The 19,628-nt window shown below is 39.6% G+C and overlaps 1 protein-coding gene across 1 annotated transcript in view; it reads right to left on the bottom strand.

Moving 5' to 3' along the window:
• LOC126252297 (fatty acid synthase-like) overlaps nucleotides 1-19,628 on the bottom strand; it is a 338,172-nt gene that overhangs the window by 166,137 nt on the left and 152,407 nt on the right. Inside the window, exons 15-16 of the mRNA XM_049953179.1 lie at nucleotides 12,544-12,798; nucleotides 12,180-12,341 (exon numbers count right to left, since the gene is read on the bottom strand). Of these exons, the coding sequence (XP_049809136.1) occupies nucleotides 12,180-12,341; nucleotides 12,544-12,798 (417 nt within the window). The remainder of the gene's footprint in view (nucleotides 1-12,179; nucleotides 12,342-12,543; nucleotides 12,799-19,628) is intronic.

The raw sequence follows: 19,628 nt of genomic DNA, 5'->3' as shown, positions 1-19,628 counted from the left end.
ATACAGTTTCCTGAACTGTGGCTCTTTCTCATGATAGAATATGCATTTAGTTCCCCATTAACACCATAATTTTTTTTGTCTTTGACAACCAAGTGGATTCTGCATCAGATGGGTTGGTTCTATGCACAATTTATGCAACATTCTAGATTTGAATACATCATTCACAGATCATGCAAAGTGAAACCATTTTTGCCACACGTTACTTGTACTTTTCATGCTAAGGTTATATGTCAATCTCGTTGCCACTTACATCAGGGGATGTACATCTTGATCCTTAGAGAAATAAAACCACCTTATACACTCAAGAGGAATGTGGGACTTGGAAGGAACTATAAATGGGACAGTCTCCATTCCTTTGCTTAAACTTTTTATTGTATTCTAGCGATTACATATTCCTTCAAAACCCTACTCTTCCTGGAGATCTGGCATTGGGATGATCATCAGATCTTTGAAAGTCAATACACTTACAAAAAAGCAGGACACTTGCAGTCTGGCAATAATTTCATATAACTACAATTTTTCATTTTTTAAAAAGTTTCTTAGCTTGGACATAAAGAGTTTTCTCAACAATACTGCTCAGTCTTTGCGGTATCTTTTGTATGCAAAAGGAAGACAGTTTCACACCTTCTCTGGATCCACTTTATAATAATAAACACATTCTGACATTTTATTTGTGTTATGCCAAACATGTTATTGATGATCATTATCTCAGCAGTACCAGCAAACTGATGCCTTTTGATTGGATGAGTATCATTACATCTGCTGAGCCACTTATTCATTCATTTCTTCATTCACAGTGTTCTATAGATGCCACCAGAAAGATGACATTCAGGGATGTGGAACGAAACCAGGTAGTGAGTTTTTCATGGAGCTTGGGTCCACAGCCATGAGAAATTATTTATGTGATGGTATCCCACCCATAAATGTCAGTTCTAGTGCATCTGTTGGACTATTGTACAATTTCTACCTTTAGCCATTTCCAAATATTCTGATAAAAAGCACTGATAATAATTTAGTGCATAAAAAAATCAACTGAAATTAAATGCAGTGACAAACTAAATGATAAATTATGCTAAGATTAATAAGGACTTACTGTACATTTGAAAACATAATATTTGTCGAACATCAGTGATGGTACATTACACCTTATATGATGCATCTATAGCCATTGTTCTTTTGAGTGCACCTGTTATATTTGTAAACTCTTATTATCTTTTTTTTTTAAATCAGGGTACTTGAAAATGACCAAAAACCAAAATTTTACTAGAGTACAACAATTAATGTAAAACTGACAGCTGAAAATAGGATGCAATCATTTAAACAAGTCAAGGTATGATTTAACAAAACACAAGGAAATCAGAGAAATTTAATGTGTATACTGCATTAACAATAAACTGTCATTATACTGCTCAGTAATGTTACGTTTATCACACCTAAATTTAACCACATAAATTACAAAGAAAGCTGTTACTTTTCTTAAAAAGAAGAAGAAGAAGCTGTCACCTCCATTATACTAAGTAACTACTGTTTATCTGCTAAAGGTAGCTTAATATTTGTATGATTAGAATGGTATTCTTCAAAGGAAATATTTACCTCCATCTGCAAACACCAGAGTCCCATTTATAACACATGACTTATTATCAAGCAGCTTTACAATAAACACTGCTACTTGTCATGCAATTAAAGATGTTGCAATCTATGAACATCCCAAAGTAAAAAGCCGAGCAATATTTATATAACTATTGGCACACGACATATGTTGTTTCATAGGTGAATCTTGCTTCGATGTTCTGCCAGTTACAGGGCTGGTATAGGTGGTGGTAGAAGGGTGCATATGACAAGTCTTGCAGCTGGGACAATCACAGGAGTAAGAGCCACAGGGCGAGGTGGTGGTAGAAGGGTGCATATGGCAAGTCTTGCAGCTGGGACAATCACAGGAGTAAGAGCCATAGGGCAGGGAAATGGATGCATAGTGTCTGACAAGAATACTGCAGAGTTTGTGGAGAGGCAGCACAAAAAGCTGTTTTAGGAGTTGTGGGTTGGACCTCAGTATAAGGCATGATTTTAGGAAGTCATAGCCTTGTCAAAGTAGCTGATTAATACATTCTTCAGTAGAATGAGTCTTTCCCTCTCATCACACCTGGTAAATTTTCCTTGGCCTGCGGTACTATGTGACTTTTCCAAACTCTCCCCATTTCCTAAACCTCTCCAGTCCTTTCTTTCATCCCTCTTTCTTTCCCTTCAATGCTTCTGCCAGAAGAAGGAGCCACTGGCTCCAAAGGCTTGCACATTTCTTTAACATTTACATGCATTTTCTCTTGCTGTCATCACTTGGTGAGTATTTTTTTTATCCATCAAATATATTTTCAAAAACTGACTGTTTTAGTTAATATGTGAACATAGGTATTCATAATTGTTATAGATTTCCAGGAAGTACAATAACTAAAACTTTCTCATCCAAACTCATCTTTAAAATAAACTTAAGAAAGAAAGGAAGAAACATATTATTATAGCAGCTGAACTAAGTGTGAATGTGATGAGTCATGACAATGTCCATCCCTGGTAGCTGAGTGGAGATTTTCTCTGCTCAGTGGCATCAAATTGAAAGACTTGAACTTGGCGAACGGTCTCCCCTATGGGAGACCCTCGTTACCCAACATTTAGATTTTTTAGTCATGACAATACCTCAAAACAGTTTTTTGACTTAACTCAGAACATTTTTGTCAAGTCACTAGAGAAAATGCCCATTCAGCTACTTGTATAGACAATGTATTATCAAATTAGATGTTCAAAGTGAAAATAAGATCTGTTTGGATTTACGAATTTTTGACAATTCTGTGTTGTTTATTCAGCTGCCAGGAATAAAGAAACCAAATGCTAAGAATGGTTATATGAAATAAACTTTTGTAAAAATAACTTGAAAATATTCCATGACAAGACAGACACAGTAAAATGACATATAGATAACAGTGTGTCAAGTACTGAGAACTTCAATAATTTTTAAGAACATTTCTAGAGGTAATCAATGAATCATTCTCACCTAGGATCTTGCACCGCAAAGCCAAAAGTAAACTAAACTGATTTACTCCGGGCTTAAAACAAATCTAGTGTGAGAAAATGAGAACTACATAATGTTCTGAAACACAATTAAAACTCTGACTTCATTAGCTATGTGAGACAGTAAGAAGTTATATTTAAAAGTGTTGTTAAAACTGCCAAAAGAATGTCAAATGATGAGTTTATTTTAGGACATATGAATAAGTCTAAAGTAGTATGGTCTGTTATTAAATACAAATTAGGTACAATAGTTAACTATCAAGAAATTTAAAAAATAAAATGAAATACCAATATTATTGTAGGTTATATTCAAATATCTCAATGCTTTGGTAAATTTCTCATAAATATATCAAACTCCAGCAGAGATATGATTACTTATCAAAACAGTGTGAATTTCTTTGGCCTGGGTGGGAATAGTGAGCCCTTGTGACATTTTAGTAAGGAATCACACACCCAACAAAGAAAGTACATTTTTGTGTGATAAAATAGTTCACCCTTTGCCTTAAAGAATCAATCTGTCATTTGAAAAAGCCAACTTCCCTGATGTACTTAAGTATACAGAGATAAAAATACTACACAAAAAATGATCAAAAAAGGATTAGCAAACTTATATTCCTATCTCTATTTTCCCTTTCTTATCCTAAGTATTTGATAAAATAGCTACAGTCCAGATAACAAATTTTATCACAAAACATTATGATATTCTCAAAAACAAATGTGGATTCCCAAAAGGGAAAAGCACCTGAATGCAATTAATGAATTTATTGAAAAAAATCAGCTCATCATTGGACAAAATCAATAAAGTGGCATGTGTCTTCTGTGACCTTACAAAAGCTTTCGATTCAGTGACAGTCCATGCTACTTCACAAATGAGACAGATACACCATCAGACAAAGTGCTCTGTAGTGGCTTACGTATTATCTGACAAACAAAAAGCAAAGGAAAATCATAACATTTAATAACATGAATTATGATTCTTAGTGGAATACAATTTCACAAGGATTCCCTCAAGATTCAATCTTAGGGCTAATCCTGTTTCTCATTTATAATAATGATTTACCGCTTAATGTCAGAGTCCAACCAGTCTTGCTTGCCAATGATAACTCAGTACTTATTGAAAAACAAAATGTGAGAAAAATTTTGGATGGCACCATAAACACACTAAACAACCAAGATACATAGTTTCAACAAAATGGTCTTAAACTTAATGTTTCATTACACAAATTAAAACCAAATAGTCAAAAATGTGTTACACTAGTATCATACATAAAAATCAAGTTATGGAAAAAGCTCAGTCCATCAAATTCTTGGGACTACACTTGAACAAAAATTTATGCTGGCAATCACGCACAGATTATTTAGCAGCAAAATAAACAGCCCTGCTATTGCAACAGAAGTACTATTTGGGGTAACAAATATAAACAGCAGGAAAGTGGCATACCACAGTTACTTTGAATCCACATAATTACGACGGTTTAATTTTTTTTTTTTTTTTTTTTTTTTTGGGAGGGGGGGGAGGGGGGGGGATTTCAAGCCACATGTTATGATGTCTGTTACTTCAAAAAAGAATCCTCAGAAAAATGTGTGCTGCTCCTCCAAGAACATCCTTTTGTCCATTATTCAATAACCTAAAAATATCATCAGTCCATTATTCAATAACCTAGAAATATCACCAGTCTCTGGATTGTACACATTTGTGATTACCATCTTACTACACAGAAATCCTGAGCTAGGTGAAGAAAACCATTTCAAATACAAGCACAACAATAGATGCAAAGAAAATTTCATTCTTTCAAAATACCACTTAAAACTCTACCAACAGGAACTCCAACACATGAGAATGAAAACGTACCTAAAACTCAAGGGTAGAGATGTACTGAGCATGTAGATAGGTTCACTGAAGATAAATCTTCATGATTTCCTGGTAGAAAAGTGCTAGTACTCAGTGGAGCAGTTTATGAATGATGAGATGACCACTTGCACAGACTGGCTTGTTTAGTATCACAGTGTCATAAATAATGTTGTATTTATAAAATAATGCCTGGGAAATTTAGACACCACTTTGTGGTGGTCATCACCAGCTGATACCCATACCTGAGTTTTCATTTTTCTGCAGCATCTCCATTATTGCATGGCAGTGCATTTGATGGCTTAGCAGATCAATTCTGGCATGAAGAATAGGGCCACATAGATATGTGACATTCATTTTCATTTTCCTGCCTCTGATGTTAGTGCTCAAAATGTAAAACAGCAGCTGAGCTAGTTGTGCACCAGCGATTACAACCATCTGCTGCATTGCACCAATTACACAGGTCAATGTTTAGGCTCTTTAGATTATTCTTGAATTGGACCTTATAGTGCTTCAGAGGAGTACCACAGGGACTTCTACCTTTGCTCACTTCACTATACAAAATTTAATGACTAAGTCTGTTGTTTCTTATCCACTGGACATGTCCAATGTGTGTTGGTGACCAGTAATGGTGGCTTCTAAAGTTTACATCTTTGCCTTCTCAAGAATAGTAATGTTTGATATGAAATTACCTCATTTGATATTCATAATGTTTCTAAGCTTCTGTTGATTGCAGCATTCTGGTTTCTTAACATCACAGTCATACAGCACTTATGTTTTGCAACCACAGAGCAGGGTAGGAGCAACACCTGCTTGATACACCATCAGTCTGGTGCATAGAGTCAATTGAACAGTGTTAAGGGTGGGTATCGGTGACTCTTGGTCTGCCACACTTTCAAATACACGTGCCACCAGTTATGGTGCCACATTTCCTACAGCCATCACTGTGGCATGAGAGCACTGCTACAAATGATTAACCACTGCCAATGAGATGCAAGCATCCCCTCTCCAGAGCTCCAGCAGTAGGTGTTCTTAAGTTCAAACACTCATGCACTGAGCCATTTTGTGTGTTTTCCAGGATGACCCGACATAGGAGACATCCAAAAGCAACATGTGTGGCATTAATTCTGTTCTCCATGTTGTTTTCTGAGGAACATTTAGCTGATAATGTACTTCCCAGAAAGAGGAAGTGATTTACTTGTTAGAAACGTGTACAGGAACTAGGGATATTGAAATCCAAAAGGCAGTTCCAGGAGCAAGTAACCTCATTTATGGATGTTGATAACAGGTCAAACCATTTACATGCAGTACTGCAGCACTTTACACACAGTTGCAGTTCTGCAGGTGTGTGAGCTAGTGAAGCATCCTGCAGTGCAATTGCCTGGGTGAGACTCATAAATCTTTTAGAACACAGTCTGGATTGATTAAATAGCCCTCCATCATAGCTGTATTTAAGTCCACTAGTGTGATTGCTTCCAGATGATGTCTTATTAAACACAGCTGCTACGTGCAGAGCAAAAACATTTGCGTGAGGATACATCCTTGTTTGAGACCATTTGTAATAAGAAATATGTCACATGTTTCATTTTGGTATAGCACTTGCCCAGACATGGGAAGCTTGAATGAATTGAACAGTGTTAAGGGTGGGTATCAGCCACTCTTGGTCTGCCACACTTTCAAATACACGTGTCACCAGTTATGGTGCCACATTTCCTACAGCCATCACTGTGGCATGAGAGCACCGCTACAAATGATTAAGCCACTGCCAATGAGATGCAAGCATCCCCTCTCCAGAGCTCCAGCAGTATGTGTTCTTAAGTTCAAACACTCAGACACTGAGCCATTTTGTGTGTTTGCCAGTTGAGTAACATTTGCAGACTTTTATTGTGGCCAGGGCTCAACATCTTCTGAATATAAATTGTATTGAAGAGTGATAGACTTATAAATCTTTTGTTATCTATATACATTTCTAGATTCAAATCTACTGTTAACAACTGACACAGCAAATACAGCAATGAAGTTATGTATTATTTTACTATTCGATGTTACATATACAATAAATTAATATCTGAATTCTCTGTGCATGAACAGCATCTGTTCCTTGCTCCTGTATCCACTAAAAACCCAACAGCATGCAAAGGAAGATATAAGAAAGCGTAACCCAAATGTTTTAAGGCCTAACACATAACTTTTCTGTGCACAGTATCAAAGGTCTTTTTTAGGTCATAGAACACAAATACATTGACAGAAAAAATGCAATATCAAAAAATAATTAATGTACAGTAGTGAAAAGTTGGGAACACATTTGTCTAGATAACATATTTAAGTGACTAATATTTCAAGATCACAGGTTAATGTAAGCGTGTGATAAGCCATTGCAAATGTGAAATGTGGTACATTAACAACCAATGTAAATGGCAGAATGTTGAATATGAGCATGCAAACATGCAGGCATTGTATTTTACACGTGCTGGATGTCAGTTTATGGAAAGAAGTTCCACACCTGCTGCACTTTTGTCAGTCAATACAGGCATAGCTAATGCTGTTTGTGGATGATACTGGAGTTGTCATCTGATGACATCCCATATGTGTTTGATTGTAGGCAAATTTGGTGACTAAACAGTCCAAAGCAACACACATTAGAGTATGTTGAGTTACAACAGCTGCAAGTGGGTGAGTGTTACCCTGTCAGAAAACACCACCTGGAATGCTGTTCATGAATGGCAACACAACAGGTCAAATCACTCGACTGACATACAAATTTATGGTCACGGTGCATGGCATAACAACAACAGTGTTCCTGCTGTTATATGAAATCGCATCCCAGGTGTAGGTCGAATGTGACTAGCATGCAGACATGTCGGGTGCAGGTCCTCAACTGGCCTCCTACTAACCAACACATAACTGGCACTGGCACAGAGGCTGAACCAGATTTCATCAGAAAACACAACAGACCTCCACCCTGTCCTCCAATGAGCTCTCATTTGACACCACTGAAGTCGCAAACGGCGGCAGTTTGGGTTCAGTGGAACGCACGCTACAGGTTATCTGATTCAGAGCTGTCCTTGAAATAACCAATTTGTAACAGTTTTTTTTCTGACACTGTGGTGTCAGCTGCTGCTCAAATTGCTGCTGCAGATGCAGTACAATGTGACAGAGCCGTAAGTTGAACACAATGGTCTTCTCTTTTTGTAGTGGCATGTGATCATCTGGAGTCTCAAGACCACTGCTGCCAGCAACCATGTACAGTGACTACATTTCTGCCAGGTCTTCCTGCTGTATCACAGATGGAACATCCAGCTTCACATAACCCTGTTACACAAACTCATTCAAATTCTGTGAGGTGTTAGGCATTTTTCACTAACATCACTTGTATGTGACTGGTGCAAAATTTGAATAGACATCATCTTTCACTTTTGTTTATGTCACATGACTACTTCTTGACATCACCCTTTTTTTTCATCAATTCAGTAAAGGCTCATATTATTCCTTGCACTTCTCCTGCAGTTGTCATGCACAGAGGATTATATCAATAGTTCATCTGGAGGGGCAAAATCAGCAGCACTGAGATTAAGAAAGTACAGTCTCAGAAACCGTCTGGAGGTCATTCAACAGAACTGTACCAAGAATTTAATGAATCACAGAGAAAGAGTATGCCCCAGTAATTGCCACATACGCTACAGTCACTTTTTTAAAAAATATTGAAAATTTTGGAGTTCTTTAAGTCTGCTGGTACCTTATGGGTTTCTCACATTAAAAGAGACTGGGAGAAGAGTCTGGCTTTTGGAGACAAGACACTACTTTGAATGATCTCCATGGGGATGTTGTCAGGTCTTATTGCTCAGTTTGATACTATCTAGAGCCTTGCTGAATTCATGAAATGTCAGTGAAACTGCCACCCAAGTTTGTGTTGGATGTTGTGGAACATGTATGAGAAAGTGTCAGAGGCAGAACAATTTTCCAAGAGTGAGATGAAATGCTGTTTCCAGTAAAACAAGATGTCCTGACTTACAGTGAGAATGCTCATACTTGTGGCAGCTTTCAGAGTTCCTGATGAAGAATGAAGTGATCCACATATTTTTCTTATTCAAGTGTAAAAATTCTGCAAGTCCCTGGAATCTAAGAGACTTTGAAGTTTGGGAGTTCCTTGGTTTTCTGTTGATTCCAGTCATTCTTGATTGTTCTTATTTTAGCCAAACATTTCTGCTTGAATCCTTAAAGCCATCTTTTCTTTTCCATGGAGGATGGATCTTGAGCAAGAGACAGGTAAGCATCCTATTTGACATTTATGAGATTCTTAATCCCCTCATTGTTGTCATCAAATGAGTCATTTCTCTTCTTTGCATCAGAACTAATGAGATCCTCTGCAGTCTTTCTGAAGATGTTGTTAAAGTGGCCTGCCCTGTTCAGTATTTTTTGAGTTAACTGTTGTACTGCTAAGTCAATCCAAAAGCATGTCTTGCAAGAGAGAACAAAACTTTTTCATTTCTGCAGGGTGTGTATGTAGAATTTTCTCGTGGAAGGTTTTGAGATGTAGGATCATGGTTTATGATGGACAGGAATCCTTTCAGATGGCTAACCAGCAGTTGGTGATCAGTCCTGCAGTCATCACTGTCTTGAGCTGTGTCTGTGATCAAGACATCATTTTTGTCACACTGCCGAGTGATTAAATAGTCAATGAAATGCCAGTGTTTGGACTGTGGATGCATCCACATAGTCTGTCTTATACTGATTAGCTAAGCGGAATTGCCAGTTGGTAATAAAAAGTTCATGCTCATGTGAAGACCAAGAAATGGCAGCCCACTTGTACTGCAGTTTCCAACATCTTGATTAACCCTGCTGTTTCCCCAAAAACGACTCTCTCTTCCTACTCTAGAATTTATTTTACCAAGAAACACAAGTTTATCTTTGGTAGATACATTGATGATAATTTTGCGCAGTTGCTTGTAGAACTGATGTTTTGTATCCTCTTTACTGTCTAAAGTGGGAGCATAGGCAGAGTTTAGGGTGACAAAGCAATCTCCAGCAAGGGGAATTAGAAGAATCATAATTCTTTTACTGATAGCAACAGACATTAATCAATATTGCTTCACTATTTGCTGCAAATCCTACACCGAGGACCATGGTTCTCCTGCATCCTTTCCTTTCTGGAAGACGGTGTACCCTGAGCTGACCTCGCTAATGTCTCCTTCACCTGATAGTCTGGTTTCACTTTAGGCAGCAATGTCTATATCTAATCCAGCTGTCTCAAGGATGATGAGAGCTGTTCTTCTTTCTGGTCTGTTACTTAAGTCCAGAAGAATATGGATATTCCATGTTCCTATAGCTATAGTCCTCTTCCTTATTGTAGCACTGTCCTTGCTGGTGGAGAGGTCTGCATGTTCTTGTGAAGCTACGCCAGTAGTGTAGCTACTTGCACAGCCTCCTAAGCCAGACAGGTCTCAATGGATGACCCTGAAGAATTGTGTTCCAGAATGCCCTATCTCTCTATTCATCCCTTTCTGTTGTTTTTTTCCCCAATGCCCTAGGACCCAATAGAGAAGTGGAAGGAAGAGGAACATCTCATACCAGATATTCCAAATGATCATTTAGGCAGAAGAGGTTATGACATGAACTGGGTGTAAAGCCACTGCTCTACTGTCCTGGAGTTCCCTACTGACCATTGCAATTCTAATGTCTGAAATCACATGTCTCATACCCTTGTGCTATGATGGTATTGTGCTAAGTGATTTGAAATGTATCAAATAGCTCATGCCATTGGCTTATAAAAAAAACAAAAAAACAAAAAACATTGCATGTTTTACATGGAGAATTTACTATGAGAAAACTCTGAGAAAGAGTCAGTCATAAAAACAATTTCCTCAGCAATGTAGAGGCTACATTTCAAAATAATTCAACTGATTTGGTAAGTTGACTTGTTATTGTGGATGAGATGAGGATCAAAAGATGAGGATCAATTACTTAACATTAGAAAAGAAATTGCAATCAATTCAGTGAATAAAAGCCAGTGATCCTGAACCAAAACAATCAAAGCCAATTCCACCTGCCAGAAAGATTATTTCCAGTGTTTCCTTGCAAGAAAACGCTGTTCAAAAAGTATTTGATCTTATTTTTTATTGCTGAAAGCAACAATGTTATCATGGTGTGTGCACTTTCTATGTTTGTAGGCATACATAGTGGACGTGTCTGATTTTTTCACAACTGTGGAAACAACCAATCACTGGCTAGCCATTGACAAGTGAACATGTGAAAGTGATAGTCACCAGATTTTGTATTGTGGGCAAAATGACTGAAAAGTGGAACAACTTTACTGCATCAAATTTTGTTTTAAGCTCGGTGATTCTCAATTTGAAACAATCTGCAATATTTGACAAGTGTTTGGGGATGAAACAATGGATACCACACAGATAAACAAGTGGTAAAACTGCTTCAAAGATGGCAGTGGAAAGTTGAGCATGTCCAGTTAGGCCCTCAACATCCACATATGAGGTTGTTATCGATCACATAAGGACTCTGATGATGCAGGGTAGATGAATCAAGATAAGAGAACCTGCAGACATGATTAAAATTAGTACTGGATCCATTCATTCCATTTTAACAGAATGTATGGACCTCATGAAGATTTCAGCATTATCTATGCCCGAGTTGCTAACAACTGAGCAGAAACAACTTCATTCAGAGGTTGCACAGGACATGCTGGATAATATGAACAGTAGTCATAACTTTCTTAACAAAGAGATCACTGGAGATGAGTCTGGGGTTTATGGGTTCAACCCAGAAACAAAGTTGCAGTCATTGCAATGGTAGTGTCCACCATCCCTAAGACCCAAAAAAGCAAGGCAGGTCTGCAGCAGTGTAACAGTAATGCTAACAGTCTTTTTTGACTCCAGTGGCTTGGTCCATGATGAGTACACTCCAGATGGTATTAACATTAAGGAGCACCACGAAGGGGTTCTGCATCACCTTCATGAAGCAGTGAGATGCAAATGGCCAGACTTGTGGGCAGTTGCCTCATTCACTGCAATAAAGAACCTGCTCATTGTCCTCCATTAATTGTGTTGGGATGGGTGTGTAGAAGCTGGAGGGGACTACTTTGGAGGTGAATAGACTGATTTCGTCAGTAATAGTCAGATACTTTATGAATAGTCCTCATTTGAATAGCCTTCATTCTAACTGCTACAAATGTCATCTGGACAAAATAAATGAAAGCTACACAAAAAAGAAGAAAAACAATAGAAAAGTGACTAAATTTTAATACTCTTTGAATACCAACCTGCCTGACAAATTTTCTCTGGATTGATAACCACCTTCCGAAGTTTTGTTGGGACACAGACATGTGAGAAATATCTCCAAGCACTCTTCATTAAGGCTACCTGCAAGACAGTGTCCATTAGAGCAACCCAGTTCTTGGTGAAACAAACTTTGGCTCCACTGTCTGCAAAAAATGTAATTTGTTCAGTTATTCACCAAATATCCACTATGATTTAAACTAAAAGGGAGAAAAATTAATGCAAACATGAAATAAAGAGTGAGAAACTATATCTTGTCAGAACGTTTGTATGTACATAATTGAAGAAATTTATTATATACTGTTATATGACAAACAGGCATTAAATCTTTTGCATTAGTTTTCATACCATCTAATTCCAATATTCCTTTAAACACTCCTGTGTACTGATATCCTCGTAAGTGCAAATCCAAGTACACATCCTTACTCCTGAGTAATGGTACAGCACTTTGTTGACCAGTCTGAGAAGCATTATTCATGGTAATAAATTCCTTGTCTGGTTCCTGACAGACAAATATGTGACCAGACACAACTATTTCATCACTTTCACAAATAACAAACTGCCCTTCTGTAAAGAGGATCTCGACACTGAAAGTGAGCTTCCCTGGAATGAAATATGCAATGTTTTTATTCTTAAATATTATTCCCAAATAAAGTTACTGGAATGGTTATCCATGTGTCTTAATGTTTAATTTTTAAAAAGCTACCATAAAATTAAGATACCAAGCTCACTAGTAGTCAGTACACAATTCTGTCATCAACAGTTGCTTCTAAGTTAGAAAACATCATTATCAATCGAGAGAGAGACCAGGATGGAATAACAACAATATGCAAAGAACACATTGATGCTTAGCACAAAGAGGAGGAGTTGAGTCACAGAGGAACACATTGAAGAATAATGCTGGAAATATGTCAGCTTTTGAACAAAGCACTTCTTCAAAAGTAGGAACTCTCACACATTCACACGAGAATGACTCATACACATGGCCACCGTCACTGGTCACTAAGGCTTGACTGTGGCTATGACTGACATGAGCTGCAATGTAGTGTGTGTAAGGAAGAGGTGTGGGGTGGGGAGATGCAGGGACAGCAGGGGAAACGCTACTTCTTTCTGTGGGAGTGTGCAGGGATGTGGTAGAGGCAGGATATCTCTCGTCATACCCTGAGATGAGAGTATTCTCTCCATTATCCTCCCTACCCCTCCCACCATGGTATTCCACTGTCTATCCAATCTATACAAATCTTTGGCCATACCTTCACCACCCTTGCTCACAACCCTTTGCCTCATGGATCATCTCCCAGTAGTAAACCTAGATGGAAGACCTGTCACATTCATCCTTCCACTATCATCTAGTCTACCCCTGACAATGGTATCTCATAAGAATTCATCTCACCCCCTTCCTACCACAAGAACAGCCACCCCATGCTGCACCTAACAGCTCTATCCTGTCCCCGCCACATCTCTGCACACTCCCACAAGAAGAAATAGCATCTTCCTCTGCATTTCCAGTCCTTCATCATCCCATAACTTTTCCTTACTCCCACCACCCACCCCAGCTAGATTGCTGCTCAGGTCAAATGCAGTTGGAATCAACATTTAGTGCTCAGTGCAGTGGCCATGCACACACGAGTTGTTCTGTATGAATAAGGTCTTTGTCCGAAAGATGAAATATTTTTAGTATTCACTTTTTTTCAATGTGCCTGTCTACAGCTCAGTGCCCCTGTTACATGGTGAATAGCCTTATCGGTAATACAAAATCATGAACAATCCGACAAATAAATAAAAGTTAATGTTTGTCATAATTGAAAGCCATGAGATGATCAAGAGACATTAAATTACTGAATCTTAGGTATCATAATAGCTTTTCTTATTTGAAGAGAACTGTAAGAAATGAGAAGTAAGAAGAAAGCTGTCAGTAAAAGAGTAAATGTGCCACAACCCAATGTCAATCAAGGGTGTCAGTAAAAAAGAAAGTGGTGATACACAGAAAGTAATAAGGCTTTATATATGTACATTTCAATAAAAATGTGGAAGAGAAAAACAACAGTCCTGCACAGGAGAAATACAATAGGGCCAAGTGAAATGGGTTAAGAGGCAAAATATTAATGTGAGAATGGAAATAGGAAATGTTTTTGTGCCAACAACAAATGTGTTGTATGTCATGACAACCACTTCACATGTATCTGGGGTTGGGGAGGTGAGTTAGACAAAAGTCCATTAAGGAAGCAGTCAGTCCATATCCTGAGTACACTTTACAATATGAACTTATGTATGGTATGCATATGTGATACAGATGATCATATAAAATTAATCATTTCATTCAGTATGGATTCTAACACACTCAACAATACTATGAAAAGAACAGTTGCTACTCACCATATAGCGGAGATGCTGAGTTGTAGACAGGCACAACAAAAACATTGTCAGAAAGTGAGCTTTTGGCCAACAAGAACTTATTGGCAATAGACAACATAAACATACATGCTCAAGCAAATGCAGCTCACACACACATGATCAGAGTCTCTGGTTGTTGAGGCCAGTGCGCAAGCAACAGTGGATGATGGGAGAGGCAGTCAGGCGGTGTACATACGGATGAGGTTGGAATGATGAGGGGGAGGAATAGTAGGGTAGGGGTGAGGGGTGGCAAAGTGCTGCTTGTGGGAGCATACAGGGAAAAGCTGGAAAGAGAATAAGGCAGCTAAATGAAGTCAGGCGGTTAGACAGAGGGAAGGGGAGGATGTAGTGGAAAAGAAGAGAAGTAAAAAGACTGTGGGTGCACTGGTGGAATAGAGGGTGCTGTAGTGCTGGAATTGGAACAGCGGAGTGGCTAGGTGGGTAAGGACAGTGACTAACAAAGATTGAGGCCAGGAGGGTTATGGGAATGTAGGATCTGCTGCAGGGTGAGTACCCACCTGAACAATTCAGAAAAGCTGGTGTTGGTGGGAAGGGTCCAGATAGCACATGCTTAAAGCAGTCACTGAAATGAGGAACGTCATGTTGGCAAGTGTGCTTGGTTGTTTCTTGGCCGCAGTTTGTCCGTGGTCATTCATACGGACAGACAGCTTATTGATTGTCATGCCCACACAGGGAGCAGCAAAGAGGTTGCAGCTCAGCTTGTAGATCACATCTGGTTTCATAGGTAGCCCCCCCTTTGATGGGATAGGTGATGCTTGTGAGCAGACTGGAGTAGGTGGTGGTGGCACAATGTATGGGACAGCTCTTGCTGTGAAGTAGTCATTGAAGTGAAAAACATCGTGTTGGGCAGCATGCTCAGCTTTGTTGATGGTCATTCATGCAGACAGAAAACCTGTTGATTTCCATGCCCACATAGAATGCAGCACAGTCATTGCTGTTCATCTCGTAGATCACGTCTGGTTTCACAGATAGCCCTGCCTTTGATGGGATATGTGATTCTTGTGACCCAACTGGAATAGGTGGTGGCGGCAAGATGCATGGGACAGGTCTTGCATCTAGGTCTATTGCAGGGATATGAGCCATGAGGAGCAGGTGTTGTGTTGGGATGGACGAAGATATTGTGTAGGTTTGATGGGAGGTGGAATACCACCTTCCTGTGCCACACGAACTTGTATCTCATCCTACCAACCACTCACCATTGCCCACTCCTTGTCCTCTCCATTCCAATTTGCATGTAATAGCTTCACCTCATCTCATCCCCCTTCTTCACACTTATCCACCAGACAGACCTGTAACCAACACTACAATCTTTATGTTTATTTTTTCTTTGATCTCACTGTGTCTTCACATCAATTTCTGTTGGTTTTTGCATTGCACTTCCTCAAATTTCATCTCGTTTTCTCTTACTTCATCAGTTTCATTCTTATTGTGATTTTTCCTGTTTGGGTGTATTTTTGCGAAATTTTTTGGACATATTTCTACATTATTTAAGTATTTTTGCGTGTTTTTATCCATCACCATGGATCATTGCTCCTTCCATCTGCTTCGATACAGAAAAGCTTCCTTATCCCTAGCCAAAACCAGTCTCACATACTATTCCTGAGTTATTACTTGGCTCATTGAATCCCTCCAAATAGCCTTACCATCATTTATTCATATCCGGCTACCACTCTTTCTTCCACAATGACTTCCATCTATTCAGATTTTGTCAATCCTTAGCCTTCACCAACATAGCCCTGCAAAACCATATCAATCAGGCCCAAACCTCCTTGCAACACTTCCTCTCCATCTGAAAAATTCTCCTGTTATGCAATCCCAAATTCCTGGATCCCATATAATACACTGAAACTCTTGCCCTCCAGGATCTACAACAACATGCGCAATGCAACCTCAAAAAACTCTTCACTCTGTTCACTTCCTACTCCTGCTTTGGACTACCATTGTCCATCAACTCTACAACAACTAAACTTCCCCCACACTCCCTCATAGCAGACAATCCCTGTCTTGCAGACCTACTACATTTACTCCACCCTCAAAAAATTCCTCCCACCTTCATACAGAATCTGTAACCTAAACAGACCCAAAACATAGTCATGAATCTTTCCTCCAAGAGCCTTAGACCTGCAGAAATATCAGTCCTTTCCAAAGGCCTCACGTTTTGTCCCACACTCAAATTCAATAATGCTGGATTTGTTAAAGACATTCTCTCCTTCTCTCAGTCCATACAGTGGGAACACTTTTTTGCCATGGACCCTACTAATCAAACTCAACCGAAGATGAATATTGAACTCTTCCTGACTCAGTTCACCCCTCCATCCAACCATGATCCACCCCTACTGTCCCCAAATCACAGCCTGTTAGCTTTCCAGAATTTATTAACCTCAAATCTTGCCTCACCATCATTCCCAAAATCCCTCAATATGAAAACAAATCTTACATTCACAGAAAAAACTGCAGTTCAGCACCGAAAAAACCACAATTCACTACCTAAAAACTGATCCTGGCCTTATAAACCTGCTCACAAAGGCTCCACCACAAGGATTACCTGGCAGCAGGACTCCACCAACTGTCAGATTCATCCACCTACAGCCCCTACCACAGTGACCCCATTCTTGAAATCCAGCAGGATCTCAAGTCTCTTCTCAAATCCTTCAGTCCATCCCAGATCCTCTCCCTGAGTCCATCTCTCTATTCACCCCTACTACTACCCACACCCATATCTTCTACATGCTTCATAAAGCCCATAAACCCAATGACCCACGACACACCATTGAGGCCAGTTACTGTGTCCCCAAGCCTATTACCCACAACCTACCCCAAAAATAAAAGATACCAATCATTCCTCCAACAACTCTCCATAGTTCCTATTCCCCTACCACTGGTGCATTGTGTGTCACTATTGCTGCCACCTCCCTTCACACTAACATCCCTAATACCCATGGCATTACTGCTACTGAACACTACCTTTCTCAATGCCCAACAGATTCCAAACCTACAACCTCCTTCCAAAATGCCATGACCAACTATATCCTGATCCACAATTACTTCTCCTTTGAAGGTATTGCCTACAAACAAATCTGGAGTATGGCTATGGGCACCTGCATGGCACCATCCTAAGCTAACCTATTCATGGGCCATCTATAGGAATCCATCCTAAACACTGAGAATCCCAAAACCACTCAGCTGGTTCAGAGCCATTGATTACATCTTTGTAATCTGGCCCTACTCAACCCAACAAGCCAACTTCCTCCATGTTGACTTCCACCTCAAAGATGGCCATATCAGTACCTCCATCCATATCAAACCTACCAACCACCAGCAATACCTCCACTCCAATGCCTGTGATCCACTCCATGCCAAGAAGTCCCTTCCATACAGCCTAACCACTCAGGCCATCGCACCTGCAGTGACAAGCATTCGCTCTTGAAATCTACCAAGGGTCTCACTGAGGCTTTCACAGACCACAATTACCTGCCAACCTTGTACAAAAACTGATCTCATGTGCCTTATCTCTCCAGTCACAAACCACTTCCCAAAGTTCCACTATCGAGCCACAGAGGAGCATTCCCCTGATGACTCAGTGCCACTCAGGACTGGAGCCACTGAATCACATTCCCCATCAGGGTTTCAGCTACCCCTCTTCGTGCCCTACTATCCTTACCACTCCTCACACCATGGTAATCCTCCACCCACTGAACCAACACTATATCCTTGTCCATCGCTACACAACCCCTGCTGCCAAAACTTGCCTCATGGCTCATATCCCTGTAATAGAGCTAGATGCACGTTCTGTCCCATACAGCCTGCTACCACAACTTACTCCAGTCTGGCCAAAAGCATCACCTATCCCATCAAAGACAGGGCTGCCTGTGAAACCAGTCATGTGATTTACAAGCTAAACTGCAACTACTTTGATGCATTTTACAAGGGAATGACAACCAACAAGCTGTCTGTCCACATGAATGGCAACCGACAAACTGTTACCAAGAAAGAGCTGGACCATCCCATTGCTGAGCAAGCCACTGAACATGATGTTCCTCATTTGAATGACTGCTTCAGAATGTGTGCCATCTGGGTCATTCATACCAACACCAGCTTCTCTGGATTGCACAGGTGGGAACTGTCCCTGTGATATATCCTATATTACTGTAACCCTCCTGGTCTCAACCTTCGTTAGTCATTCTCCTTACCCACCTAGCCCCTTCCCTGTTCCTCATCCAGCACTACACAGCCCTCTATTTTGTCACTGCATGCACAGTCTCTCAGATTTTCTTCTTTTCTGCTGCTAACACCCCCACCCCCCTTCGTCTAATGTGCCGACTGGATGTAGCTGCCCTACCATCTCTCCACCTCATCCCTGTAGGCTCCCACAAGCAGCAGTTTATTGTCCCCCAGCCCTACCCTTATAACCCTCCCTCTCCCTGCCCCAGCTTCCTGACTGCCTGTCCCACCATCAGCTGCTGTGCACAGCCTGCCCTCAACAGCCAGACACTGTGGATATGTGTGTGTGGGAGTTGTGTTTGCGTGAGTATGTGTGTGTATGTTGTCTATTTCTGACAAAGACATTGTTGGCCAATCGCTCACTTTCAGATAGTCTTTTCGTTGTGCCTATCTGTGACTCAGCATCTCCCCTATATGGTGAGTAGTAACTACCCTTTTCATAATGTTGTTACATTCCATCCTGGATATACCATTGTTTCATTTTGTTTTAAATAATTGAAGCATTTCTTTTGGGCTGTTGTCATATGCAATACATACTGGTATGTATACCATATAGCAATAAATCTCCATCATTTCATCATATATTTTCAAAAAGAGGAGTTATTTTGAAATAAAAAAGAAAGATCAGTGTATATGTTTCACACTGTTGTCTTGTATTACGTAATGTATTGATTCAAAATGGGTTGACATATACGTTTCTGAAGTTGTAAAAAAATTAATGTAAAATGTTTTGGATTGAAATTTATTATTCTGTATTTAGGTATCTGTTAATTGTTCATAAAAATGTAATATGTTTC

The sequence above is a fragment of the Schistocerca nitens genome, chromosome 4 (assembly GCF_023898315.1).
Source record: "Schistocerca nitens isolate TAMUIC-IGC-003100 chromosome 4, iqSchNite1.1, whole genome shotgun sequence".
Taxonomy (NCBI): Eukaryota; Metazoa; Arthropoda; class Insecta; order Orthoptera; family Acrididae; genus Schistocerca; species Schistocerca nitens.
This window is presented reverse-complemented; position numbering and strand designations above follow the sequence as displayed.